Source organism: Symphalangus syndactylus, chromosome 1, assembly GCF_028878055.3.
Source record: "Symphalangus syndactylus isolate Jambi chromosome 1, NHGRI_mSymSyn1-v2.1_pri, whole genome shotgun sequence".
Lineage (NCBI taxonomy): Eukaryota > Metazoa > Chordata > Mammalia > Primates > Hylobatidae > Symphalangus > Symphalangus syndactylus.
In genome coordinates, this window is record NC_072423.2 from 121,263,365 (window position 1) to 121,291,347 (window position 27,983).

The 27,983-nt window shown below is 40.2% G+C and overlaps 1 protein-coding gene and 1 pseudogene across 1 annotated transcript; both read right to left on the reverse strand.

The window, feature by feature from the left end:
• Positions 1-1,393: 1,393 nt before the first annotated feature.
• On the reverse strand, positions 1,394-5,045 carry LOC134736627 (uncharacterized). Its single transcript, XM_063639041.1, has 3 exons — positions 4,950-5,045; positions 2,109-2,561; positions 1,394-1,456 (listed from the first exon to the last, which is right to left on the reverse strand). The coding sequence occupies exons 1-3, from the start codon at positions 5,043-5,045 to the stop codon at positions 1,394-1,396; spliced, it is 612 nt and encodes a 203-aa protein (XP_063495111.1).
• Positions 5,046-13,873: 8,828 nt separating this feature from the next.
• LOC129484404 (NFU1 iron-sulfur cluster scaffold homolog, mitochondrial-like) lies at positions 13,874-14,548 on the reverse strand (annotated as a pseudogene).
• Between the last annotated feature and the right edge of the window lie 13,435 nt (positions 14,549-27,983).

Below are 27,983 nucleotides of genomic sequence, written 5' to 3' on the forward strand. Positions count from 1 at the left end.
ACTTGTATCAAATTTTATTTTCATTGAAAATATGCAAGAAGAGTAGAGCACTGGCTTCAATATTACATCTTAAAAATTTTCTTAACAGCTCTTCGAGGTAATTCACATACCATGTAATTCGCTCATTTAAGGTGTACAGTTCAGTAACTCCTAATTGATAAGTTGTGTATCCATTACCACATTCAATTTTAGGACATTTTCATTATTCTCCCTCCAAAAAAAAACTTCATATTTCTTAGCTGTCAACACCCTGCTTCCACACTCCATCCTCCTCAGACTTAGGCAACCACTAATCTGTTTTCTGTCTCTATTGATTTGCCTGTTCTGGAGATTTTGCATAAATGTGATCATGGTTCTTTGTGACTGGCTTTTTTCACTTAGCATAATGTTTTCAACATTCATCCATATTTTAGCCTGCATCAGTATTTCATTTCTTTTTATTGTTGAATAATATACCATTGTATGGATATCACATTTTATTTATCCATTCATTAGTTGATGGACATTTGGATGCTTCTACTTGTTATTATGAATAATACAGCCATGAATATTTGTGTACAAGTGTTTGTGTAGACATGTTCTTACTTCCCTTGGATATATAACTAAGAGTAAAATTTCTGGATTATATTTTAACTGTATGTTTAACCATTTGAGGAACTACTGGACTGTTTTCCAAAGTGGCTGCACCATTTTACATTCCCACCAGCAATGTATGAATGTTTCAATTTCTCCATATTTTGTCAATACTTGTTATTATCTGACTTTTTTGTTATAATTATCTGAGTAGGTGTGAGGTAGTGTCTCTTTGTGGCTTTGATTTGTATTTCCCTTTGAGCTAATAATTTTAAGCATATTTTCTTTCTTTTTTTTTTTTTTTTTGGAGTTGCAAGATTTAATAGAGTGAAATAGAGTGAAAACAGAGCTCCCATACAAAGGGAGGGGACCCAAAGGGGGTTGCCGTTGCCAGCTCGAATGCCTGGGTTTATAGCCTGATCCTTGTCCCTCCCACTGTGTTCTCAGGCAATAGATGATTGGCTATTTCTTTACCTCCTGTTTTTGCCTAATTAGCATTTTAGTGAGCTCTCTGATTGGTTGGGTGTGAGCTAAGTTGCAAGCCCCGTGTTTAAAGGTGGATGCGGTCACCTTCCCAGATAGGCTTAGGGATTCTTAGTCGGCCTAGGAAATCCAGCTAGTCCTGTCTCTCAATCCTCCCTCTCAACAGGAAAACCCAAGTGCTGTTGGGGAGGTTGGCTGATGACCGCTCTAACTGCTTCCTGCTGAATTGGGGCATAGTAGGTGTTGTGCAGTTGAGATTTCCTTGGGAGGGGTGACTTCAATGTCATTAACATCAGACCATGGGCTAGCAGGTCAGTCCAGGGGTCCACGGTAGATCTTAGTCATGGACTGCATCTGGGGCTCCATTTGAAGAACTATTTGTAGTTTTACAGCTTTGATTCTGAAAGAGACAAACTTAACAAGCAGGTTAAAGACACAGGGATTGAAATGTATGGCCTGCAGTGCAGGGGATTACTTCTTTGGCACACTTTACAGGCCCTGACTATCTGCTTGACAGTTTTGAAAAGGCCTGGTCCAGTAAATAATAATTTGGCCATCTGATGGGTGCTATCAATGCCTAAGTGAAAGGTTTGGTGAAGGGTTTTAAGTAATTTCCATTGGTTAGCTGCAGGCAAAAGTATTTTTCCTTCTTTGGTGGCTAGCCATCCTGAGGGGAAGAAACTATGTCTTCATGAGGTTCCTCATTCTATTTCTTCTTCTGAGTACTGTGGCTTGGTTTCCTGGAGGGGATTATCCCATACTAGGTGTCCTTCTATAAGCATTTCTAATGGAGGGTCCTGCCCTGTGGCTCTTTTGGCTTCAATATTCTCTTGGCGGTTCCTTTTTATTTCTCTTTCTTTTTCTTTCTGGTGACCCGGGCAGTGTAAGACTGCCACCTCTTCAGGCTTCTGTACAGCCAATAGTAATCTCCTAATGGCTTCCTGTTGTTTGATAGGTGTTCCCTCGGAAGTTAGGAATTCCCATCCTCTCCATATTGCTGTATGGGCATGGAGGACTAGGTAAGCATACTTAGAGTCTGTATATATATTTACCCTTTGTCCTTTTCCTAATTCTAGTGCCCCAGTGAGGGCTATTAGTTCTGCCAGCTGAGCACTAATTCCTGGAGTGAGGGGATTACTTTCAAGTATTCCATTATCACTGACCACTGCATACCCTGCTTTCCGAAGTCCTTTTTCTACAAAGGAACTTCCATCAGTATACAAGTTGAGATCGGGATCAGTCAAGGGAACCTCTAAAAGATCCCCTTGAGCGGCATAGGTTTGAGCAATTACTTGTCGATAGTTATGTTCTATCTTTTCTTCATTGTCTGGAAGAAATGTGGCTGGGTTAAGAGTTGCACAAATGCGCAGTCGCAGCACTGGCCCTTCAAGTAATAGAGCCTGATATTTAAGTAAACGGTTGTCTGACAGCCACAAGTCTCCTTTAGCAGTGAGTATGCCATTCACATCATACTCACTGAGATGTCCACACGGTAAGATCTCTTCCTTGTATTATTTTAACTGTTAAGCATATGCTTATTAGGCATTTGTATATCTTCTTTGGAGAACTGTGTATTCAAGTGTATTGCCCAATTTTAATTCGGTAATTTGTCTTTTTATTATTGATTTGCAAGGGTTTATTATACATTCTAGATATAAGTCCCACATCTGATACATGATTTACAAAATTTCTCTTATTCTTTAGGTTGTCTTTTCACTTTCTTGATGGTGCCCTTTGAAGCACAAGTTTTAAATTTTGATGATGTCTAATTTATGTGTTGTTTTTTCTGTTGCTTGTGCTGTTTCTTCCAAGAGTTTCAAAGTTTTAGCACTTACGTTTAGGTCTTTGATCCATTTTGAGTGTTTTTTTAAATATGGTGTGAGGTAGGGTGTCCACGTTTTTCTCTGCATGTAGATAGTAGACTCAACACATTTCTTGCCCACCTGAATCTTTGTTAATTTTATCAATAAAAAATATTATGTCAATTAGTTTCACTTTTAATTTGTTAAGAAAATTGAACATCCATATTTTCAAGGTAAGAGTGAGTGTTGACCTCCCTAGATGTTGATACTCATAAATGGATTGCTAGGCTAGATTTATCAGGAAAGACTTATTTCATGTAGAGGGTAGTGGTAATTTGGACCAGGTAATATGAAGGCGCACCTCATCTTAGGTATAAAATGAGCAAATGAAGTACTTCCCTCATCTTATGTTTTCTAGAGAAAAAAAAGAGAGTAAAACAAACAGAATAAATCACTCAGGCCCACATTCTATATTATTTTGCCATTCAATCCGGTTCAGAGTATATTTACTAAATTTTGACTATGTTCCAGGCAGTATACTCAGGACTGGGATACAATAGAAGACTCTAGGAACTCACAGTTTAATAGGAAGACAAACAAATAAGCAATTATATTCTAGTATGCAACATTCCTTAATGGGGGTAACTAACAGGTTCTAGTGATCCTAATAGTAGAGACATCTAGGTCTGGCAAACAGGCCCTCATAAATGAGATTAGTGCAGTTATCAAAGAGACTCCAGAGAGATGTCTCAGGCATTCCACCATGTGAGGTTATAGCAAAAAGATGGTCATTTATGAGGAAGTGGTCCCTCACAAGACAATGAATCTGTCAGCACCTTGGTTTTGGACTTCCCAGCCTCCAGAACTGTGAGAAATAAATTTCTGTTATGTATAAACTACCCAGGCTATGGTATTCTATCATAGCAATTCAAACCAACTAAAACAGTAGGCCTGTTTCTGGACTTGTTACTTTGTTCCACTGATCTATTTGCCTATCTTTGTAGGAATACCATATTACTTTATTAGTGTAGTGTTTTAATAAAAACTGATAGGTGGGGAATCCTCTAACTTTGTTCTTCTTTGAGATATTCATGTTCTTTTGAATTTTGATATACACTTTTTGGAATACACTTATCAATTTCCAAAATGAAACATACTTTTATTTTATATGAGATTACTTATCCATTCTGACAGCAACACATACCTAGAAGTACAAGAAAGTTAAATTCCCCTGGACCAACTTTTAACCGGTAGGGGATAGAAGCCAGCAGACAACTATTTTCCTCTTCCATTTCTTGTGGGGTCAATTCTGAGGTAATGTCTACTTATCTCAGAATATCATCAGCAGAGCAGAGCCCCAGTTGTTCATAGTATCAATCAGCTTAATAAGGCACATTTGAATTTGCTTTCCATTCTTCCTTGTTTCGTTTTTTCAGTCAGCCTACTCCTGTTCCCTAGGGTCATTTCCCAAAATAAATTTAAAAGGCCTAGTCTGAGGCTATGCTATTCAACACAACTTACAACAGGTGGTCCACAACTTGCAATGGTTTGACTTAATGATTTTTGAACTTTACAATGTTGTGTGACATTCATTCAGTAGAAAACATACTTCAGGTACCATACAACCACTCTATTTTTTACTTTCAGTATAGTATTCAATAAATTACATTAGAAATTCAACACTTTGCTATAAAATAAGCTTTGTGAGGTGATTTTGCCCATTTGTAGGGTTCTGAGCATGTTTAAGCTAGGCTAGGCTAAGCTATGAGGTTTGGTAGGTTTAGTGTATTAAATGCATTTTTGAGAGACTGGGGGATCGTGGCGGACAGAAGGCAGGACTAGATTGCAGTTCTGGACAGAGTAACATTGTGAATTTTAGCTCCAGATCTACTGCAAGAACAAACCAGCAATCCCAAGAGGACCTACAGGACCTCTGAAAAAAGTGGACTGCTCCTGCAGGACCCAGGAAACACCCCAAATACTGAGAGTGCCCAAATGCAGGAGTGAGAAAGGGAGACCCTCCTCTCCCAAACAGACACCCCCACTGGAGAAGCTGAAGATCTGTTTGTGGGAGAAGTTTCTGACTTTTACCTGAAACTGAGTCAAGTTAGAGAGCTGAGTGAAATAGAGGCATAGAGGAAGCAGCAGAAAGGCCCTGGGAGCTTGCTGGTTCCCCAGGCAGCCCATTCCTGCCTGGCACCACAGGGATCCACTGGGAGGGTGGCCAGAGGAGCAGAGGGTAAAACTCCACAGGGAGAAGGAATTCTCTAGTTGAACTTTCTAATAATTTGAAAGGGGCAAGAATCCTCCTGGCCAGAACTCGGGGAGGGTGCGAATCGGGCAGTTTTATTAAAATGTGGTGAGGTGGCTCATGCCTGTAATCCCAGCACTTTGGGAGGCGGAAGTGGGCAGATCACTTAAGACTAGGAGTTCCAGACCAGCCTGGCCAACATGATGAAACCCTTTCTCTACTAAAAACACAGAAATTAGCTGGGCATGGTGGCACACACCTGTAATCCCAGCTACTCGGGAGGCTGAGGCACAAGAATCGCTTGAACCAGGAGGCAGAGGTTGCAGTGAGCTGAGATCACGCCACTGCACTCCAGCCTGAGCGACAGAGTGAGACTCTATCTAAAAAATAATAATAATTTTTAAAAGGTGTTCTAATGCAGGTATTTCTAAGGCACCTCCCCAGCTACCCTTAGGGATATGATCTCCTCTCACCTCGCTAGATGGGTTTCTTCTATAATGTTAGTCTCATAGGATGAGGGGACTATAAAGTCAAAAGAAAGAAGCTTTTCCCAGGGGTTTGGTGGGGCAAGTAGGCAAAGCAGGGTAGAGAAACCCTCCCTGAATGGGAAGCCAGGCTATTGAACAGATTAGTTTAAATTTTCAAGGTTTCAACCTGCAAGGCGTTACTAGTCTATGTTCTGTTCCTGCCACCTGCAGCTCTAAGTCCTTTAAGAAGGACTATGATTTTAGGTAATTGCTCCTCTAGTCTAGCCTCCTGCCTCCACTCTCTTTAAACCCTCCCTCCACACACACCCTCCCACACACATATACACAAAATTTAGGTGTCAAGATGTGCTATTCTGGCTTTTGTGGAGAACAAAGTCACATTAGGCTTCCTAGAGCTCCAGTTCTCACAGAAAATGGAGGAGTCTTAGCTTTGGAATAAACACCACAGATGAAAACTCTTTGTGAAGCAAGATAAAACCCCTCATGGCCCTAATATATTGGCCACAACTTAGGGTCTAGATAATTGCCTCCTTGTAACAATTCTACCCATTATGGCCCAAAGATCCTGTATGGAAAACCCACGTCCCTACTTATGTTCCCCACAACCTCTCTTATGATAAGGAGAAATATTTATTTTGAGTTTAGGCTGTGGCATTAAACACATCTCCCCAAACCAGTGAAAATGAGCCCTCTCACGATGACCCCACCTCATACTTCCATGGGCCTCTGTCCATTGACGTCTTCGGTTGCATGCGGGAATGCCAAGACAACTCTGCCAGTGCGTTAGCTCCTCTCTTCTGGCTATCCTAGCATTATTTAACCCAACAACCCCATTTCTAGAAATCTTTTCCAAACATACAGGATTTCACACCTGTAATCCCAGCACTTTGGGAGGTGGAAGTGGGCAGATCACTTAAGACTAGGAGTTCGAGACCAGCCTGGCAAAAAAAAAAAAAAAAAAAAAGTGAAATAACCTATTAATAGTAATATTGGTAGTAAAATCTTTAAGTAGGGTTCATATTTCCACTGACTGTGTGTGCAAAGCTCCAAGCATATGTTAGGTACTCAAGAAAGAGCAGCTATTAACATTGTCAGGCAAAATTAGACAGCAGAAATGTCTTGGAAGTAGGCTATTTGGAAGTGGAATAAGAACAGAAATATAAAGCTTTAAAACTCCACTAAATTTCTTCCTTCTCCTTTCCTAAAGCCTTGAAAGTCCTCCTTGGAATGCCCTTTCTGATACTGCTCAGCAGCCACCATTACATTTTTAAATAGCCATATTGATTTTTCCTTGTCTTTACCAGCAAAATCCTCCAGGCTCTGTTGACAGAGCAAAACACTCACTCTGCCTCTTTCAAGCTCTTTTCAAACGCAGTACACTGCGCCAGCTTTTCATGCATCAGTTTGGAGAAAAATCAACCTGAGAAAGCTATGGGATCTCTACAGATTGCCTGTCTGTTCTTGGCCAATGTCTGCAAATCAGAATCATGCAAGTCAGGGACAGGCTGGAATTGAGTCAGTCAGGCCCTGGAGAGAGTTTTCGGCTCTTTTTTTTTTTTTATGCTACAGAAAGGGAAATGGATAAAATTCCAGGGGTCTGGTTCACTTGTCTCTGCCCTTCATACATGTGTTGCTTCTCCCATACTTATCCTGGCTGGGAGGGCGGGTGGTGGCTGCCAGCTCTTGTCAAGACAATGCCTGGGAAGCCAGATGCTGAATCCTACCTGCAGTGCTTGTAGCCCTGAAAGAGCCCAGACATGTAGACAGTGGCAACATGGCCCAGCAATGACATTTCATGAAGACTGACTCCAGTGGTCTGAACTGAAGCTTCGTTCCTTATGTTTCCTAGAAACACCTGCCCATTGAATAATGTCCTGCTAGGAGTGATGGAAAGAAAGGGGTCACCCTTCAGTGCCCTCACAACCTGAAAGCACTTTTCCTCTGTGGTCAGCAGCCCCTGGGCAGACCAACATGGCAGCTCTTCAACTCTCTGAGACAGGTGGGGAGGCAGGGAATGGGAGCACACAGCAAAGTAAGTATGTGGTAGGGAAAGCCCTGAAGAGAGAAGGATAGGACCTGTTATCTGAACACCTTTCCTCACTTTCCACCCCAGAAGTGTGGGATTAGGGAAAGGTTAGAGAAACCTTCTAGGGACTAGAAAGAACTTTGGGTTTTTATTCATAAATTCACTTGAATTCTGGTGTGCTTAATGTTTAATATTATGATATATAGCAAAGATATACACAACAATGTTCTATCATGTAGTAAATACCTATGTAATCACCACGAAGGCCAACAAACAACACTACCAACAGGCCAGAAGCTTCCTTAGTGCTCCCTTCCAATCTCTGTTCTACCTCCTTCCCAAAGGCAATTACCACACTGACTTTTGAGGCAATTTATTCTTGTTTCTCTTCATTTTGTCTATCTCCTCGTGTGGGAAAAACTTTAGAATGTAAATATCTTCTTGTCTCCAGCTTCTTTGGTTCAATATAATGTTTACAAGAGTCCTCATGTTACCCATAACTGTTGTTCGTCCAATGCCATTTTTCTACTGTATTTAAGTAAATGAATATACCATGAGTTACTTATCTGTTTTACTGTTGATGGACATTTGGGTTTTTTTCCAGCTTTTGTTTACTAAGAATAGTACCATTATCAACATTGGTGTTACGTCTGTTGATTCACGTGGCATATTTATAGAAGTTTATACTCAGGATTGGAATCACTGAGCTTAAGTTATATGTATCTTTAAATTTTATAGATAATTTTAAACATTACAAAGTGAATGAGAATTCCTGTTGCTCCATATCCTCATTAACATTGGCTATTGTCCATCTTTTTACTTTTGGCCATTCTGGCTCATGTTTATTATTATTTTTTTTTTATTATACTTTAGGGTTTTAGGGTACATGTGCACAATGTGCAGGTTTGTTACATATGTATCCATGTGCCATGTTGATTTCCTGCACCCATTAACTCGTCATTTAGCATTAGGTATATCTCCTAATGCTGTCCCTCCCGCCTCCCCCAACCCCACAACAGTCCCTGGAGTGTGATGTTCCCCTTCCTGTGTCCATGAGTTCTCATTGTTCAATTCCCACCTATGAGTGAGAACATGCGGTGTTTGGTTTTTTGTCCTTGCGATAGTTTACATTCTCAGTAAACTATCGCAAGGACATGTTTATTATTTTTAACAAATATTTTCCTAAGCACTGATGAGGGTAAACACTTTTTCATTTTTTTGTTGGGCCATTGTTTACATACAGATATAGATGTAGCTAGATAGAGAGAGATAAAGATAGAAATAGAGAAAGAGATAGAGATAGAGATGATAGAGAGATAGAATCTGTTCAGGTCTCTTGCCCATTGTTCTTTGGGGTATCTTTTTCTTATTCATTTGTGAGAGGTTTTATTTTTTAATATGCTGGATATAAGCAGGTTGTTAGTGCTATGTATTACAAAAATCTCCTTTCACTCTGTGACTTGACTTTTTTTTTTTTGAGACAGAGTCTTGCTTTGTCACCCAGGCTGGAGTGCAGTGGCGCGATCTCTGCTCACTGCAAACTCCGCCTCCCGGGTTTACGCCATTCTCCTGCCTTAGCCTCTCCGAGTAGCTGGGACTACAGGCGCTTTACCCTTGTCTTCTTTATATTCTTATGCTATTTATCTTCTGTAATTTCTTACTTGATTTTTTTAGAGATAATTTATTTTTAAATTATTTCTTCTGCAATTTATGTCTTTTATCTTAAGCTCTTCTTTAACTTGTATGAATAATAATGTATTGGATTCTACTTAGGCCTTTTTTCCCATCTTTTTTTAGATTTATCCCTATGTATTTTATATGTTTATGTCATTATTAAGTATATTTTGTATTTTTATATGATTACAGAAAAACAGTTGTTTTTTGCTTATTTAATGATATCTCTTGGTGAACAGAAGTTTTCAGTTTGAATGTAGTGTAATTTATCTTCTACCTATTATTAGTTCTTTCAGTATTTTATTTATGAAGTTTTTAATCTCTTTTCTGAAATCATAAAGCTATCTTCTCTTACCTTCTAAAAATTTACTGATTCATGTTTCACAATTAGATCTACAATTCTCCTGGAATTAATTTTTAGGTATAGTATGATGTAGAAGCCTAATTTTATATTGTCCAGCACAATGTTTTGAAAAGATTAACATTTCCTCCACTATTCTGCAGTGATCCATTTGTTATAAAGCAAGGGTCTTTATGTATGTGGGTTTGCCTTGTGTAAATAACCCATTTATTAGTTTATAATAAATGTTGATATTTTGTTGGATAAATTTTTCTAACTTGCTTACTTTTTCAAAACTCTTGTCTATTTTTGGTTCTTCATACTTCCACATAAATTTTAGAACTGCTTTGTCATTTCTCACAAAATTTGGGGGTTTTATTAGAACTGCATTGCATTTATAGACAAGTTTTAAGAAAACTGATAATTTTATAATACCAAATCTCCCCATCCATAAACATGGCTTATTCTTTCATTTATTTACCTATTCTTTAATTTATCTCAGTAATAATGTATTGTTTTCAACATTGACTTCTTGCCCATTGTTTATTAGATTGCTACTAGCCATTTTATATTTTTGTGTCATTATGAATGGTTGCTATAACACAGATAAACAGCTGATTTTTGCTTATTAATGTTTATTCAATAAAGTTGTCAAACTATGATGGCTTTTTCCTTTGTCACCCTCCTAGTTTGAACTATAGTTCCCAGTTACTCGATCAAATGCTAATCTTGGTGTTATTGTGAAAGGATTTTGCGTATGTGCATCAAGTCTCTGATTAACTGACTTTAAGTTAATCTAAAGGAAGCTTATCCTTACTGGCCCAGGATCAAAGAAGCCCTTCACTAGATGGATTGTGGCCTTCCCTTAGTTCAGAGAGATTCTCCTGTTTGCCTCAAAAAATAAGCAATCTGCTGTTTACTTATACAATTGCAAGGAAATGAATTATGCTGCATGAGCATGGAAGAAACCCTCAGATGACACCACAGCCCACCTAACACCTTTTTTTTTTCTCTTTTTCTTTTTGTGAGACAGAGTCTCACTCTGTCGCCCAGGCCGGAGTGCAATGGCGCAATCTCGGCTCACTGCAACCTCCGCCTCCCAGGTTCAAGCAATTTTCCTGCCTCAGGCTCCTGAGTAGCTGGGACTACAGGGACATGCCACCACGCCCAGCTAGTTTTTGTATTTTTTAGTAGAGACGGGGTTTCACTATATTGGCCAGGCTGGTCTCAAACTCCTGACCTTGTGATCCACCCACCTTGGCCTCCCAAAGTGCTGGGATAACAGATGTGAGCCACTGTGCCCAGCCCCAGCTGACACCTTTACTGCAGCCTTTCAAGATCTGGAGCAGGGGACCCAGCTGAGCTGTGACTGGATTCCTGACCAAAGGAAATTGTGAGATAATACATGTAGGTCGTTTAAGCACAAATGTAGATTTGTGATAATCTGTTATACAGCAATAGGAAACTAACGGGAATTTAAGATTCTTAAAGTGTTAGACTTTTTTTTTTTTTTTTTTGAGATGGAGTCTCACTCTGTCGCCAGGCTGGAGTGCAGTGGTGCGATCTCAGCTCACTGCAACCTCCGCCTCCCAGGTTCAAGTGATTCTCCTGCCTCAGCCTCCCGAGTAGCTGGGACTACAGACACACGTGTGCCCCCATGCCCAGATAATTTTTGTATTTTTAATAGAGACAGGTTTTCACCATGTTGGCCAGGATGGTCTCAATCTCTTGACCTCGTGATCCACCCACCTCGGCCTCCCAAAGTGCTGGGATTACAGGCATGCACCACTGTGCCTGGCGGGCTGTTAGACATTTTTACATAAATTACATTACTTGTGAATAATACTAATTTTATTTAATCATATTCAATCTCCTTAACTTTTCTTTTTTCTACAGCCCTTATTAGGACCTCCAAAACAATGTTGAATGTATATATTTTTTTTTTTGGCTTAATTCTGTTAATGTGGAGGATTTCATTGTTTGATTTTCAAATGTTAAATTAACCATGTATTTCTAGAACAAAACCATTTGGTCAATGTGTATTACCAGTTTAAAATACTTCTGAATTTGCTAATATGTAGGCTATTTCCATCTTTATTAAAGAATGAGATTTACCTGTACATTTTCTTTCTTATAGTACCCATACCAGACTTTGGTATCAAGGTTACGGTGACCTCCTAAAATGAGCTGAGCTCATATGTCTAGACCTCCACTGCCCCCTGGCTCTTGGTCTAGTCATTCTTCAATATCTTGCTAGTTCTTCTGTGCCTTCAAGACTTTTTTCTTTTATTCAAGTTTTCTAGTTGTCATCAGTTGGGGGCAGGAGTGCAGTTCAAATTACCTCATATTTAAATTTCATTCATTCCTTAAATGTCTATTTATTTGGCCTTCCTGTGTGCTTGCCCCTAATGAGTCAACAGCCCTATGGTGAAGGCACAAAAGGAACCATCAATTGCTGTCTAGCGTGGTGAGTTCTCTGATAGAAGAGCTATGTGAATACATTAAAACTGCACCTCAATGATTTGGAAGAAGATAAATAAGAAGCAGTTGGACAGAGAAAAGAGAAAAACATTCCAAGCAGAGGGAAAGCATATGCAAAGTTCTAGAGCTGAGAAGAGGTTGTTTCATGTGGAGAGCTGCCCTGATTCATGCTGGCAGGAGGAGAGAGTCCAGATGCAGAAGAAGCTGGGTCCTAGCTGTGAAGTGTTTGGCTGCCAAATATTTTCATTTGGACTTTATTCTTAAGGTGACAAGGAGCCTATGGTGGGTCTGAGCTGCAGAGTGACACCATATGGCATTTGCATTTCAAATCAATTATTCTGCTTGTTGTGTGGAGAATGGATTAGGGAAGGAAGAGATGGAGGTTGGAGAGCTTTTGGGAGACTGTTTTAGTGATTAGGTAACAGATGATGGTGTCTTCTCTTGGGTAATGGTGAAAGGTTGTATCAGAGATGACTGTCATGAGATATTTAAGAAGCACAAATTGATGTGCATAAATATAGGAGGAGTGAGAGGAAAAAGAGGAGCTTAATGATTCCGATATTTGTAGTTTAGACAAGTGCATGGGATAGGGAAAACAAAGCCAGCCGTTTTCTTTCTATTACAAGAGGTGGGTTTTGCCAGAGACTAGTCAAAGCTAAAAATAAACAACAGGCATGAAAATAAACAACATGCATTACTGGCCTTTTTATAAACATGAGGCTGGGTGTATAAATATATAATTGCCACATATAGCTTTCACAGAGATCATTCTGCTCCCACTACACAGAGCGCCAAGATCAGGAAGAATAAGTTTTGTTTTAAATTCCAAAGATACCGAGCACTCACATCATTCAGGGTACTTGCTGTCAGTCACCTGCCACATGGTAAAGGATCACTAGCAACAATAACAATGGCAGAAAGCTGGCCACCACCTCAGCCCTGGGTCAAGTTGCTGAAGCTCAATTTGTAATAAATGAATAGCTTTTAATTAGCTCATCCAATTATCTACTGATCAACCAATCAATGATATTTTAACTAAATAACAATTCACTCTAAACTTTCAGGCAAATAAACTAGAATAGGACAGCTTACTGCGTGATCTTCCTGCAAGGGGCTGTGCAGGTGCCAGGGCAGTCATAAGCATAGAATACCATGAAACAGTGGATTCTGTGCATAAGAGAAATGTCATCTTTTCTTATATAAAATGTATAGACAGGAAAATGTAAAAGCCAAGGCAAGAGCAGGGATGATACTGATGCAAAACTGAATGTAAAAATAAAATTCTTAAATATTTAGCAAGTTGCTCTTTTAGTGAAATTATTTTGGAAAAAGAATTTTCAGATACTTGACTCTCTTTTTCTTTTAATCTTTCTGAACCTGCTCCCTCAACGTAAAATGAAGATAATAAGAATGCCTACATTGTAGGGCTATTGTAAGGATTATATAAATTAATAAATAGAAAGTATCAAGCACTGTGCCTAGAACATGGAAAGTGATCAACAAATAAGTTACAGCTGATATTATTGACTCAATACATGCTTTTTGAATTAATGATATAAAAAGCAGATGGTCAAATAAAATCAGTCAGTGGAAAATGATTGGCTATAATGTGCCAGACATTTCCATAAGTTCTTCATTCGATCTTTTTTTTTGGACTCTGAAGAAATGGCATATTTTATTATCCTCAAGTTCTTCAGCATATTAATAATTACAGCTTGGTATATATTATCGATAAGTCCGACTGTTGTACCCAAAGAATATCCAGATTATTTTAAGGTGAGTTTGCTTCCTTTTCATCTGATTCATCGTCCATACCCTGTTCTACACCTTCTACCTCTGGAATACAAAACTGCAGCATGTTCTGAATTCCATTTTTCAGAGTAATGATTGAACTAGGGCAGCTGGTACAAGAACCCTGGAATTTTAGTCATACGATGCCATTTTCAAAGCCTTTGTAGATTACATCTCCTCCATCTTCTTGCACAGTTGCCCACATTCTAGTATCTAACACTTCCTTAATCAATGCCACAAGTTCATCATCTTCACATCCTGCTTCTCCTGAAGATGTTTCCTCAGTAACTAGAGGTAAACCAGATGCAAAGAAGTCCATGGTTGTTGCGTAAATATCTGGTTTCAGTAAATTCCAGTCTAATTTTTCATTTTCCTTTCTGACAGTGATGAAATCTGGCCCAAAGAAAACACTTTTTACTCCTTCGATCCTAAATAACTGCCTAGCCAAAGGGGAGCGAAATGCTGCAGCTGGGGTGGGAAAATCCATGAGCCTTGTCTCAAAAACTGGTTTTCACGGTATAAACTTTAAACTGTTAGGATTTGAGATATCTTGTGTTTGAATAAACATGTATCTCACTGGGTTACAAAAGGCTGCAGGTAGTGGGAAAAGTAGTCTTTCTACAAATTGATGCAGAGGCTGTTTCTCTTTTTTTTGAGACGGAGTCTCACTCTGTCGCCTAGGCTGGAGTGCAGTGGCGTGATCTTGGCTCACTGCAACCTCCGCTTCCTGGGTTCAAGCAATTCTCTGCCTCAGCCTCCCGAGTAGCAGGGATTACAGGTGCCCACCACCACACCTGGCTAATTTTTCTATTTTTAGTAGAGATGGGGTTTCACCATCTTGGCCAAGCTGGTCTTGAACCCCTGACCTCATGATCCACCCGCTTCGGCCTCCCAAAGTGCTGGGATTACAGGCGTGAGCCACCACGCCCGGCCCAGAGGCTGTTTCTTAGTGGTGTATAGATTCTTCAACAAATGATAGAATCACCTGCACAGCCCCATGGCAACAGCCACAGCTCCCCAGCCATGCCAAGCCTCCGCTGCCATCTTAGTCCGAGAGTCTCCATCTTCATGCCATTGAGTAAAGTAGATACTATTATCTCTGCTTTCAGGTGAAGCATGTGAAGTTGAAACAGGTAAAGCATCTGTTCAAATAGTGAAGCATCTGCCTTTTGAATCCAGTGGTGGATCCCAGGGCAGTTTAACATGCTGGTTAAGTCAAGGCTGTGGATTCAGACAAACTTAGGTTCCTTCTGGGCTCCAACACCTACTTGACTGCTTACGGTGCATAATTTATTATCCTCTTTTAGTCTCAGTTTCCTTATCAACAAGGCTGGTATAATTACACCCATCTAAAAGGTGTGTGAGGCTCAAAGAAGATGATGGGTTGTCAGTTCCCACTTGGCTCCCCTTCTTCAGCACCCCACCACTTACTCAGTCCAGTGTGTTCCCATGAGTGTAGATCGACCTTTATCATCAATAGTGTGTTCTGCCACATGTTCTGTGGGTGAAAGTCTTTGATTGGCCTTTCCATGGTTTCTAGGGTATGTAGAGAAGCAAGTTGCCCTTTCCTGATACCATGGTTCTGGTATATAGACAAAAATATAGTTCTTAGACTTTTAATCAAGTTTTGTCCCCAGCAGAGTCACAATAACATGATCACCCACTCGTCACTTGAGTACTGTCATTTTCCTTTGTCCTTTACAGGAGACCAGAGGGTGAGGTTAGTTTTCTAAATGCCTTGGAGGAAACATGCGGTTCCCCATGCCTTTAAATTAATTCCTCTCCCTTCTTGTTCCCTATATCCTATGGTTTTATGAATTACCTCATGAGCCCACCAAATGTGTCAGGAATGGCAGACTGTACAACTTGTGGTCTGTGACTCGAAAGTGTCAGTAACCACTAAGACAGACATGAGCTCGATGCAAAGGCCCCCTCCCATAATTAAGCAACTATAATTCCTAATATTTATTAGCACAGTGCTATTATCATTGAGTTAAAATGAACTGAAGATTAACTTAATCTGCTTTAATTACAGATTTTGAGAAATCTAATGGACAATGTGCATTTGTCTGAGAATGAAGAAACAAATTATAAGTCTAGTTTTCTCAGATAGATCTTCAACAAGTGACTTCACTGCTGTTGGCCTTAGTTTTATACTGTGAAAACTAAAATACTTTTTTAAGAATGTCTACCCAGCTTAGCTCAATAAAAATGGGTCTGATGAGAAAATGGATTTGAAAGGGTTTATGGAAAAAGGTGAAGGCATTATATTTATGCTAAGAAGCATCATGATTAGAAAAGTTTTCTTATTTTTGTGTAAAGAGCACTAGACCAGATATTCAGAAGGGCATTTAAAATTTGCTAATGTAGACAGAAGCTTATAGAAGCCAATTACTGTAGTAAGAAGCAAGAAGGAGTGCTGTAGAGTCATTTTTAGCAGATCTAGACACAGAGCCTTCAGTAAGCAATGATTATGAACAGGAAGCATTATAAAGCTCTGTTTCAGGGAAAGAAGTTTATCTAGCAGAATGAAAATTGCTCATGCCAATTAGGGATTTTAGTTTAGCCCACTAATAGGGGTACACAATACACAGTAATGAATTCCTCTCTATACACCACTTCTTGTGTCTCAAAAGATTGCTTACAAAAAAATCTAGAGTACAAAGAAAATGAGGAAAATCCAAGAATTATCAATGGACAAGATTGCACATAATACTGTTCCAGTTGACTGAATCTTCTTGTTAATTAAGCATTAATGGAATGCCCATGATTTATTTAATTATAGAATATCAGGACTTGGAAGCATCATGAGAACGTCAAGTCCAAGGATCTGTATAATGCTCCCTGGAGAGCTTCTATTGATCCCCTTCAAGGGCCATCCCAAGAATAGGGAAAAAAACTGAATAGGCAAGGTTTTGAGGCCCCTAACATACTATGCTCCCAACTTTATGCTACAGTAGTTCTATTTTATGTCTGATTAACACTTAGTCTTCTCTGAAAGATGTTGATGCCCTCAAAAATTATATGAATAGAGCTTACAGGTTTTTGGAGGATAATGGCAGCTGTCTAAATTAGAATCAATTCCTACATCCTCCAGAAAATGTACAGACCGTTAAAGAAAGCAAAGGAAACCACCCTCAACCATGCTATAGCATAATTAGGAGACAGAGATGACTAACATCATCAGCTCATATGTAAGTAGGGGAATAACTATTCAAAACAGCAAAGCCAGAGCCAGCTTCAGAACTCACACCCAAATGGAGCATCGGGCAGAGACTGCGTGGGAAAGAAGAGGACAGCAGGAGCCTATCTGTGATGAAAAACAAAATAAAGCACACCAGAGGGAAATGGCCTCACCCTCCGTGGAGCAAAATGAGAGCATCTAAAACCTGATGAACCACAACACAGGCTATGGATGGGGTTGGAGTGGTTATAAGGAAATTGAAAGGAAATGATCTGAGAGTGCACTGCTTCTGGGGAATAAGGAGGCAACCAACAGGGAAGATGTCTTTTGGAATCTTCACAGTAAATGAAAAGATGGAAGCACAAGCTTGAATGTAAGAGTCTTAGAGAAACAAAAAGCTCACAAAATTAGGAAGCTAATTATTTTCCCCCTCCCCCAAGCAGCCACCATTAAAGAAATTGTACTTCAGCACGTCAACAAAGAATGTGGTCTTGAACTAAGCAAGCTGGTAAAATATCCAAACCCCTTAACCAAAGTGATCCGGGGTACAGAGCAGGGAGAGAGAAATCTCAACCAGCAAAAGGAGTCTACAAAATCTCCATGAAGAAGGTGACACTGGAGATGAGACAAGAAATTGTAATGGAAATTCTATTTGATGCCAGGTGCTGTGGCTCATGCCTGTAATCAATCCCAGCAGTTTGAGGGGCTGAGGTGGGGGGATAACTTGAGGTCAGGAGTTTGAGATCAGCCTGGCCAACGTGGGGAAACCCTGTCTCTGCTAAAAATTCAAAAAGTAGCTGGGTGTGGTGGCATGCACCTATAGTCTCAGCTACTTGGGAGGCTGAGGCACGAGAATCACTTGAACTTGGGAGGTGGAGGTTGCAGTGAGCTGAGATCATGCCACTGCAATTCAACCTAGGTGACAGAGTGAGACTGAAAACATTCTATTTGATGTATTTTTAAAAGCCATGGGCTTTAGAATTACATAGATAATCAGGAGATTCTACCTATTATGCTGTGTTATGTTACACACATATTTTGTTACTTTTTTCCAACAATATATTGCAAACATTATTTCACCATGTCATTATTTTTCTACATAACCATTTTAAATGATTTAATAGCATTTTATTATATTTATGGCACTGCTTTTACTTTATTTAATTTCCTCTTATTATAGAATCAAGTCATTTCTATTGTTTCTGTTATTAACAGTGTCATAAAGGATATCCTTGTTGTGATATTTTTGTGCTCATCCACATTTTGCAGACACCAAAGGCAAATTTGAATATTATTGAATTGTGCTCCATGAAAGCTGTGCTCATTTGCACTCTGGCTAACTGTGTAAGTAAGATAACAACCCTTTTCTGCTTGGCAATGGGTCCCATGTTTCTACAGTTATAGGACACTTTCCTGAGCACTATCGTTAAAAAGGGCAATGTCATTTTATCACTTCCTGCCCAACACATAAGCTTCATCATAATTCTCATGAGTGTTGAAGATTAAATAGAATGATATATGCAGTACACAACATAGTAAGTGCTTACTAATATTTTCCATCCCTCTAGTTTTCTTGAACCCAATTGTATCTCTTGCCTTACCATCTCTTAAAAATAAGTATTTTCATTTTTATGAACACTTTGTTGAAAAAGACTATTCTATTGTACCAAGGCTTGTGCTGCTTTTATTTCCAGATTTCACAAACAAGCCCACATCAGACAGATTCATGCTTCTGCTGTTTCCGCAAAACTTCTGTTGCCTGCTTCTTAGCCTTTTGGCTATCCTGGTGAAAGCCCTCTTGATTTTATTGGCTGCTCTGCAGAGTTCCAAGTATCTCTGTAACCAACAGAGCTTCCATTCCCTAGTCCTATTCATTGACCTGCTCCCCTGTTCCATGGTGGCAACTCATGAAGCAGAAATCTGCCTGCCCCCTTTGTCATACTTAAAATCTCTAGTCAGGGCCCAACTGACTCACTGGCCTGCTAAGTCAATGAATCATATGCCACTGTGACTCAGCCCTTTTCCTTTTATTAAGATAATGAGGAAGTCTCTTCATAGAGTCATGGCATTTGTTATCAGAAAGAAAATTCACTGAGATCAGTTGATGAATATATTTTTATACATTACAGAGAAAGGTCACATTAAGCTGAAAAATAGAAAATCAGAAATTATTTTATAGGTGATATCGGAGGAGACAAAATAGACCAACGTGCCCTTTTTGAGTGAAACAGAATTATTCTCTCCTCCCAAGTGAGATGTAATGACTGCAGTAGTGGGTGAATTATTGAACTGAAAATGTGGCTGGATGGTGTGAAAATAACAAAAAGCTATTAAATATAATTTTAATCTCTGACACACTAAGAGAAATGACATAAAATTGAGCATCTAATGGTTTTATATTTTTATAAAGTAGTCAATCTCCTAGACTTAAGCTGCTTATGAATGAACTCTTTTTTTGAATTTCAAACTTTGATAATATATTATAAAACATTTTTGGAAACTGTAGTATAATATAAAATATAGTTCATCTTTATCCCAGGCTCCTGGCACAGAGATCCTAAAACCTTTGGAATTTCCTGAGTGATAAGAGTGTCTTGTTATCCATAAGGAGCCCCTTTTGGTCACACTTGAATTTATGTTAATGGAGGTACTTAGGTTGGGGTCTCTAGATAGCCTCAAGATGGGGGCTGGATACCAGAAAGACTAAGAATTAAAGGGTTGGAACTTTCAGCCCCACCCACCTACTTCTGGGAAGGAGTAAGGAGGCCTGGAGATTAAACTCTAAAAAAAAAACTCTTGAACAACAAGATTTGATGAGCTTCTGGGTTTCTGAACAGGTGGAGGTTCTGGGAGGGTGGCACACTCAGATAAGGCAATGGAAGCTCTATCCACCCCCCTCAATACCTTGCCCTATGCACCTCTTCCATCTGGCTCTTTTGTTTTCTTTATAATAAACCAGGAAACATAAGTGAAGTGTTTCCCCAAGTTCCGTGAGCCATTCTAACAAATCATCAAACTAAGGAGAGAGTCAGGGGAACCTGTGATTTATAGCTGCTCTGTCAGAAGCACTGGAGGCCCAGACTCGTGATTGGCATCTGAAGTGGGCAGTCTTGTAGGATTAAGCCCTTAACTTGTGGGATCTGAACCTAACTCCAGGTAGATAGTGTAAGAATTGAATTAAGTTGTAGGATATTCAGTTGGTGTTTGGAGAGTTAGAGAATTGCTTGATATCTGATATCAGAAGTGTTGTGTGAGAGTATAGATTGTGTTTCCCAGAGAAGCTTAATATGTGCATATGGCATTATGTTAAGCATAGGAAGACAAAATATGTTATCTACTTTTTAAAAGCTCATAATTAGTTGGGCCCCAAATTCATGCATATGTTTCGTCATTCAGTATGTCTTCAATGTCTATCATGTAGCAGGTGCACTGGAGGAAATCAAAATGAAGAAAGTGCATCTTGTGCCCTCTGGAGGCACGCAACGAAATGATCTCTCATTTCAAAGTCACATTGTAGAGGCCTTGGCATGACTCACGTCTTTCAAACACTCTTTCACATTTTTTTATTTATATTTTACAGCAACAGTGAGGGGGATGTTGTCATCCTGTTTTACAGGTGAGAAAAGTAAGATTCAGGGATCTTAAATCATGTGCTCAATGTGGTACAGCTAGCAATTGTCAAGGCTGGGATTTGAACTCATGTTATATCACCACAAATCCAAACTCAATATTGGCCCAAGAAAATGCTCTAAAATTTCATTTGATACAAGTTCAAGTGTAAGCTGCTCCTTCCCTCTGACTTCAGAATTTACCATTTTGGAGAGGAAATGAAATCACAGGTGAAATTTTAGTAGCTAGACTGGTTGGGTGTGTACTTGTGCTGCTTCCAAATGTCACAATCACTAGTGTTAATATTAACTAAGTATTAACTAAGTTAAGTAACTAAGGTTGGGGTGATAGTGAATTTTATGTGTCAACTTGACTGGGTCATCCAGTGCCCAGAGATTTGATCAGACTTTATTCTAGGTGTTTGTGTGATTTGGGGCAGGGATGGGCAGTGGAGTAAAGCAGATTGCTCTCCCTAATGTGGGTGGGCCTCATCCAATCTGTTGAAGCCCTGAAATGAACAAAAAGACTGACCATCCTCCAAGTAAGACAAAATCCTTCCTGCCTGACAGCCGTCATACTGGGACATCAGCTTTTTTCTGCTTTCAAACTGAAAAATTGGCTCTTTGTGGGCTTCAACCCTGCTGGCCTTCAGACTGGAACCACACCATTGAGTTTCATGGTTCTCAGGCTTTCAGAATTCAGCTAGCACTACAACACTGGTTCTCCTGGGTTTCCAGACTGGACTCACCCTGGGATCTTGGGATTTTTCAGCCTGTATAATTACCTCAGCCAATACTTTTATAATAAATCTTACACACACACACACACACACACACACACACACCCTATTGGATCTATTTCTCTGAAGATCCCTGACTAATATAATCAGCATGGCTTAATATTAAAGGAGAGTGAAATTAGCCATGCACACAGCTAAGCTGGGGCAGAGCCATTCAGAACTTTCTGTGATGACAGAATTGTTTTATAGCTGCACTATCCAGTATAGTAAGCACTAACCACATATGGCTACTAAACAACTGAAATAGCTAATGAGACTAAGGAACTGAATTTTTTAAATTTTTATTTTAATAAATTTAAATGTGTATTTAAATAGCCCCATATGACCAGTGGCTACCATATTGGACAACCCAAATTTAGAATTTCTCCACTTTACACTAATGATTCCTACTAACTGTGTGAGATGATAGATAAATAGATAGACAGATAGATAGATAGATAGATAGGTAGGTAGATAGATGATAGATTTAGACAGAAAGAGAGAGGGACAAACAGACAGAGATGGTCATTGTTTATTTTATATCTTTCCCACTAAAATGCAAAGCCATTTAGGGGAGAGAAACTGTTCATTTCATTCCCACTGTATCCTCAGCACCTAGAAAAGGACCTTGAAGGAAATTAGACCTCAATTAATATTTGTTAAATTAGTTATTTTACCTACAAGTATTTAATAGCAAGTAATCTTGAGGCAATGTGCTTTGACTAGCCAGATATACATTGGTCTAATTAGGGTTTTATTATTTTATGTTATTTTTCAGACAAAGTCTCGCAGTGTTACCCAGGCTAGAGCGCGGTGGTGCAATCATAACTCACTGCAACCTCTGGGGATCAAGCGATCCTCCCACCTCAGCCTCCTGAGTAGCTGGGTTTACAGGTTCACCCCACCATACCCAGCTAATTTTTGTATTTTTTGTAGATAATGGGTTTCACTGTGTTGCCCAGGCTGGTCTCAAACTCCTGAGCTCAAGCAGTCCACCCACTCTGCCTCCCAACGTGCTGGGATACAGGCATGAGCCACCTTGCCCAGCCAAGAATATCAGTGCCTACCTATTACATATTTTTTGTATTTATTTGCCCTGCATGGTCTGAGCCATCATTCTAGTTTGTTAAATTTAGGCAAGACTTTGGGATTTTCAAATGTGAGATGCTGTCTTCAGCTCTGGAAGGTCTGAGCTGAGAAAACATTTGGGGAAGCAGCTGAGTGGCATGAACATACTGAGGAATATGTGAATCCAAGCACATGGGCCACAAAAGGGTGATGTATATAAGCCTGGTCCCAATGTGCTCTTTGAGAAAAGATTGAGACATCACTTTGCTCTATCAGCTGGAGCCTCTTGACTTCATAAGGATAAAAGTGTTTCTGAGTGGTTATAACTGGCTGGCTGTGTGGCTTTCCTGCTTCCTCCTCCTCTGCGTGGAACTTTATAGTTTTGTAGTGGAAGGGTAATTACTCCAGAGAGTAATGATCACAGGCTGTGATACTGTTATTTCAAATAGAAAACCAATGCCAGCTTGCACAGGTGCAGCAGATCTGGGAGCCAAACATGGGGCTTCTCTGACTGGGTCCCCCACGTGGAGGAAGCAGGGAGCAAGGGATGACTCCATCTGCTGAGAAAGATGCCCCTCAGCCTCTTTTTTTTCTTCTTCTATTCATAGTACCAGCCCCATTCCCCCAGTCCTTTCTAAAAGACCAGAAATTACAGATCTGGGAAGTGGCCTGTATTAGTCCATTTCCATACTGCTATGAAGAAATACCCGAGACTGGGTAATTTATAAAGAAAAAGAGGTTTAGTTGAGTTATAGTTCCACATGGCTGGGAAGGCCTCACAATCATGGCAGAAAGTGAAGGAGGAGCAAAGGCACATCTTACATGGCTGCAGGCAAGAGCATGTGCAGGGGAACTGCCCTTTATAAAACCATCAGATCTCATGAGACTTAGTCACTATCATGAAAACAGCACAGGACAACCTGTCCCCATGATTCAATTACCTCCCACTGGGTCCCTCTTATGACGTGCAGGGATTATGGAAGCTACAATTCAAGATGAGATTTAGGTGGGGATACAGCCCACCATATCATGACCCTTCTGGTATTAACCCAGAGGACCTGAAATCACCAGCATCATGCACAGTTCTATTTCTCTGGGAAGCCTGGAATGAGACAAACATGGATAGAGAGCTTTGCCTGGGCAGAATAGTGATGGCTGATCTTCTGAGTGTTTGCATTTATTTTATAACTTATCGTAATGAAGACAGAATTGTTTGGGCGTGCAAGACAAGATGAAAAACCAAGATCTGATATGCTGTGGAGTTATCGGGTCCTTTGTTGTCCCATGCATGGTGGCCTCATGAAAATGGGAAAGAGGAGAGTCATTAGCAGTGCTTCTACATTCTCCTTTGGTTCTTTCTTTGTTTTGTTTTGTTTTGAGATGGAGTCTCACTCTGTTGCTCAGGCTGGAGTGTAGTGGCATGATCTTGGCTCACTGGAACCTCTGCCTCCCAAGTTCAAGCGATTCTCCTGCCTCAGCCTCCCGAGTAGCTGGGATTACAAGCATGTTCCACCACACCCGGCTACTTTTTGTATTTTTAATAGAGACGGGGTTTTGCCATGTTGGCCAGGCTGGTCTCAAACTCCTGACCTCAAGTGATTCACCTGTCTTGGCCTCCCAAAGTGCTGGGATTACAGATGTGAGCCACCATGCCTGGCACATTATTTCTTTATTGTCAAAGGCCTTCAAACATCCATTCCCTTGAAAGTCACCTAATTAACTCATTCACATTAAGGAATTGAGGCACTGAGATATTACTTCTTCCAGATAAGGAAATAGCAGGTGTAAAAACTCTTCAACATTATGGAGAAGTTGACTAATGGTGGATCATAGGCATCCACTCATGGACAGGTGGGGTGAGCCAGGCTTTCCCAGAGCCTTTACTCACAGGTATGCTGGGATGCCCATTGCACATTCCCACTAGATATGACCTTTATCAGTGCCTGCTCTGCACCTATAAAAGTGTAATTTTCTCCCAGCTCTCCTTGAAGGCTCAAATTTTTGGGTCACTAGGATGCTCCTTCGTATCAATCACAACCCTGCTAGGGCCACAGGAGCTGTTCAGAAGGCTAGATGGCATTTGCTGGCCAAAAGGAAACTGATCCTATCACTTTGAACCTATCCCATTGAGAAGATTTAATCTTACTACCAAATATAAAAAGGAGAACAAATACATCTATGTATACATACATACATACAATAATAAGGACAATTGGAACTCCCTACTTAGATTCTAAAGAATATTCATTTATACTTTTTCAAAGTGACACAGATGCAAAAATTGGACAGGCTGCATGGAGGCCCCATGCTGGCCATTAAAAACAATTCTACTGGGATGCTTCCAGTAGAATTAGAAGGCAATTCTCAAAGAGTAGCAAACAATCCGTGACTTTAAAGAAAAAGTCTGGTTTATTGTGGTAAGAAAACACATAGCACAAAATTTACCATCTCAACCATCTTTAAATGTATAGTTCAATTAAATACATTCACATTGTTGTGAAACAGATCTCTAGAACTTTTTTGTCTTGCAAAAATGAAGCTCTATATCCACTAAATATTTATTCCCTCTCTTCCCTCACCAGTATTTGACAGTCGCCTTTCTACTTTCTGTTGGTATGATTTTGACTACTTTAGATACTTCATATACATAGAACCATATAGTATGTGTCCTTTTGTTACTGGCCTATTCAGCAAATTTCATCCATGTTGTAAAACGTGACAAGATTTCTTCCCTTTTAAGGCTGCATAATATTCTATTGTATGTATATACCACATTTTCTTTATCCATTCATTTGTCAGTGGACATTTGGACTGCTTTCACTTCTTGGTTATTGTGAGTAGTGCTGTGATGAACATGGGTATACAAATATCTCTTTGAGGTCCTGCTTTGAACTCTTTTGGATATATACCCAGAAGTAGGATTGCTGGATCATGTGGTAATTCTATTTTCAGTTTTTTTGAGGACTTCTGTCATGACTGCTTTTACTCTACAAAATCAGCTTTGTTATTTTGGGCATGCTACTTAACTTTCTGAGCCTCTGTCCTCCCTGTGCATTATTTACTTTACAGGGTTTAGATAACAATTAACCAAATAGCATATGTAAAATGTGATTATAAAGACACACTGGAAAGTCTGGGCATGGTGACTCATGCCTGTAATCCCAGCACTTTTGGAGGCCGAGGTGGGTGTATCAACCGAGGCCAGGAATTCGAGACCAGCCAACCTGACCAAGATGGTGAAACCCTGTCTTTACTAAAAGTACAAAAAATTAGCCGGGCATGGGGGTGGGCGCCTGTAATCTCAGCTACTCTGGAGGCTGAGACAGGAGAATCGCTTAAACCTTGGAGGCAGAGGTTGCAGTGAGCCAAGATCGTGCCACTGCACTCCAGCCTGGGCGACAAGAGCAAGACTCTGTCGAAAGAAAGGAAGAAAGAAAGAAAGACAGAAGGAGAGAGAGAGATGAGAGAGAGGAGGAGAGAGAGAGAAAGAAAGAGGAAGGAAGGAAGGAAGGAAGGAAGGAAGGAAGGAAGGAAGGAAGGAAGGAAGGAGGGAGGGAGGGAGGGAGGGAGGGAGGGAAGGAGGGAAGGGGGGAAGGAGGGAGGAAGGAGAAAGACACACTGAAAGCTTTTAATAACTAAACATTTCCTCCCCTCTTCATTACCCATTCTTTCCCCCTTTTCTATACCTGTTTTCTTATTAACTGAGCATGTATTCTTCCTCACCTGCCAAGTTGGGAAAATGACATTTTCTCCTAGAAGCAATGAGAACCTGCTTGGTGCAGGAAGGAAGACAGCAAGGCAGGAAGGAAGGCGCAGGGCTTTTCTCAGTTGCCACCGTATAAAAAAGAGGCTGTCAGCAAGGAAAGGCCAGCAGAGAGTCTCTTCAGAAGATGCCTTGCTTTTCAGTGTGTTGTACAATTCCTTACCTCCCCTCTTCTATCTCAGGTAGTTGGAGAACTTCCATTCTGGCCTGCCCAGAGGCTACTGACCAGAGGCTCTGGGAAATAACTCGCTCAGAGTATGAGGTCACTAGAAGGTGGCCTCTTTCTTTCCATCACTCCCACTAGGGCATTATTTAATGGGCATATGTTTCTAGAAAACATACAGAGGGAAATATCAGGCCAGACCCCCAGGGTCGTTCCTTACAATATGTCATTGCTGGGCCGTGTTGCCACCTTCTGCGCATCTGGACTCTGGTGAGGCTACAAGCACTAAAGGTAGAATTCCACATCTGGCCTCCTAAGCATTGTTTTAGCAAGAGCTGGAAACAGCCACCTTCCCTCCCAGCCAGGGTAAGTGTGGGAAATACAACGCATCTCTGAAGGGCAAAGACAAATGAACCAGAGCCCTGGAATTTTATCCATCTTCCTTTCTCGAACATAAAAAAGACAGTCTATAAATCTCTCCAAGGCCTAATCCCAGGTCCATTCCAACTGCCCCTAACTTGCACAATTCTGATTTACACACATTGGCCAAGCATGGACAGGTACTCTGAGGAGATACTGCGGCATTCTTGAGTTGATTTCTTCCTAAACGAAGAAATAAAGAGCTGATGCAGTGCACTTGCATTTGAAGAGAGCTTGAAAGAGGCAGAGCGAGTGCTTTACTCTGTCAACAGAGCCTGGAGGATTTTGCTGGTAAAGACAAGGAAAAATCAATATGGCTATTTAAAAATGTAATGGTGGCTGCTAAGCAGTATCAGAAAGGGCATTCCAAGGAGGAACTTCAAGGCTTTAGAGGATGCTGTGTCCCAGCTACTAGAGGAGGAGATAAGAAACAAGGAGGAGAAAGCAGATTTTCAGAAAAGGTGAGATGCTTTAACATTTGCCTTTTCTCTACTTTTAAATCACCTTTTACAGAAGCATTCTTCCCACTCTCATTCTACTTGCCATCAGCAATAGCTCCCAGATCTTGAGTATCTACTGCATCAGGTTTATTCAGCACTTACCCTGTCTCAGGAAATATGCTAAATACTCTACACAAAAACATAGATGCAAATAATATCACCATTTTACATTTCAGGAAACTCACACTCAGAGAGGTTAAGTAACTTATCCATCTTTGTGCAAGTGGTGAGGGGCAAGATTCAATTTAAACCCAGGTTTACCATGATTTCAAAGCACATACTTTTTACATCTTATCATATATGCTCCAGTGAGAATCACCCATGAGTAGGTTTAACCTGCTTCCATGGGTTGGAGTTGATTAGTAATTTTGGGGCTTCTCATAAGGGTATCACATGGATATTCAGTCTCTAAGCTACATATGGGTCAACTCACTGGTCATTTTGGCAAGGACAATGTGTGTATGGGGCCCAGGCTTCAGAGTGGTGACATTTTTAAGGAGAAAATCTACAGTTTTTGTCCTTGGTGCCTCATCTGAGTTGCCTGGTGCTGCAGATAGTAGTCAGTTTTCCATTTAGGAGAGGGGCTGGT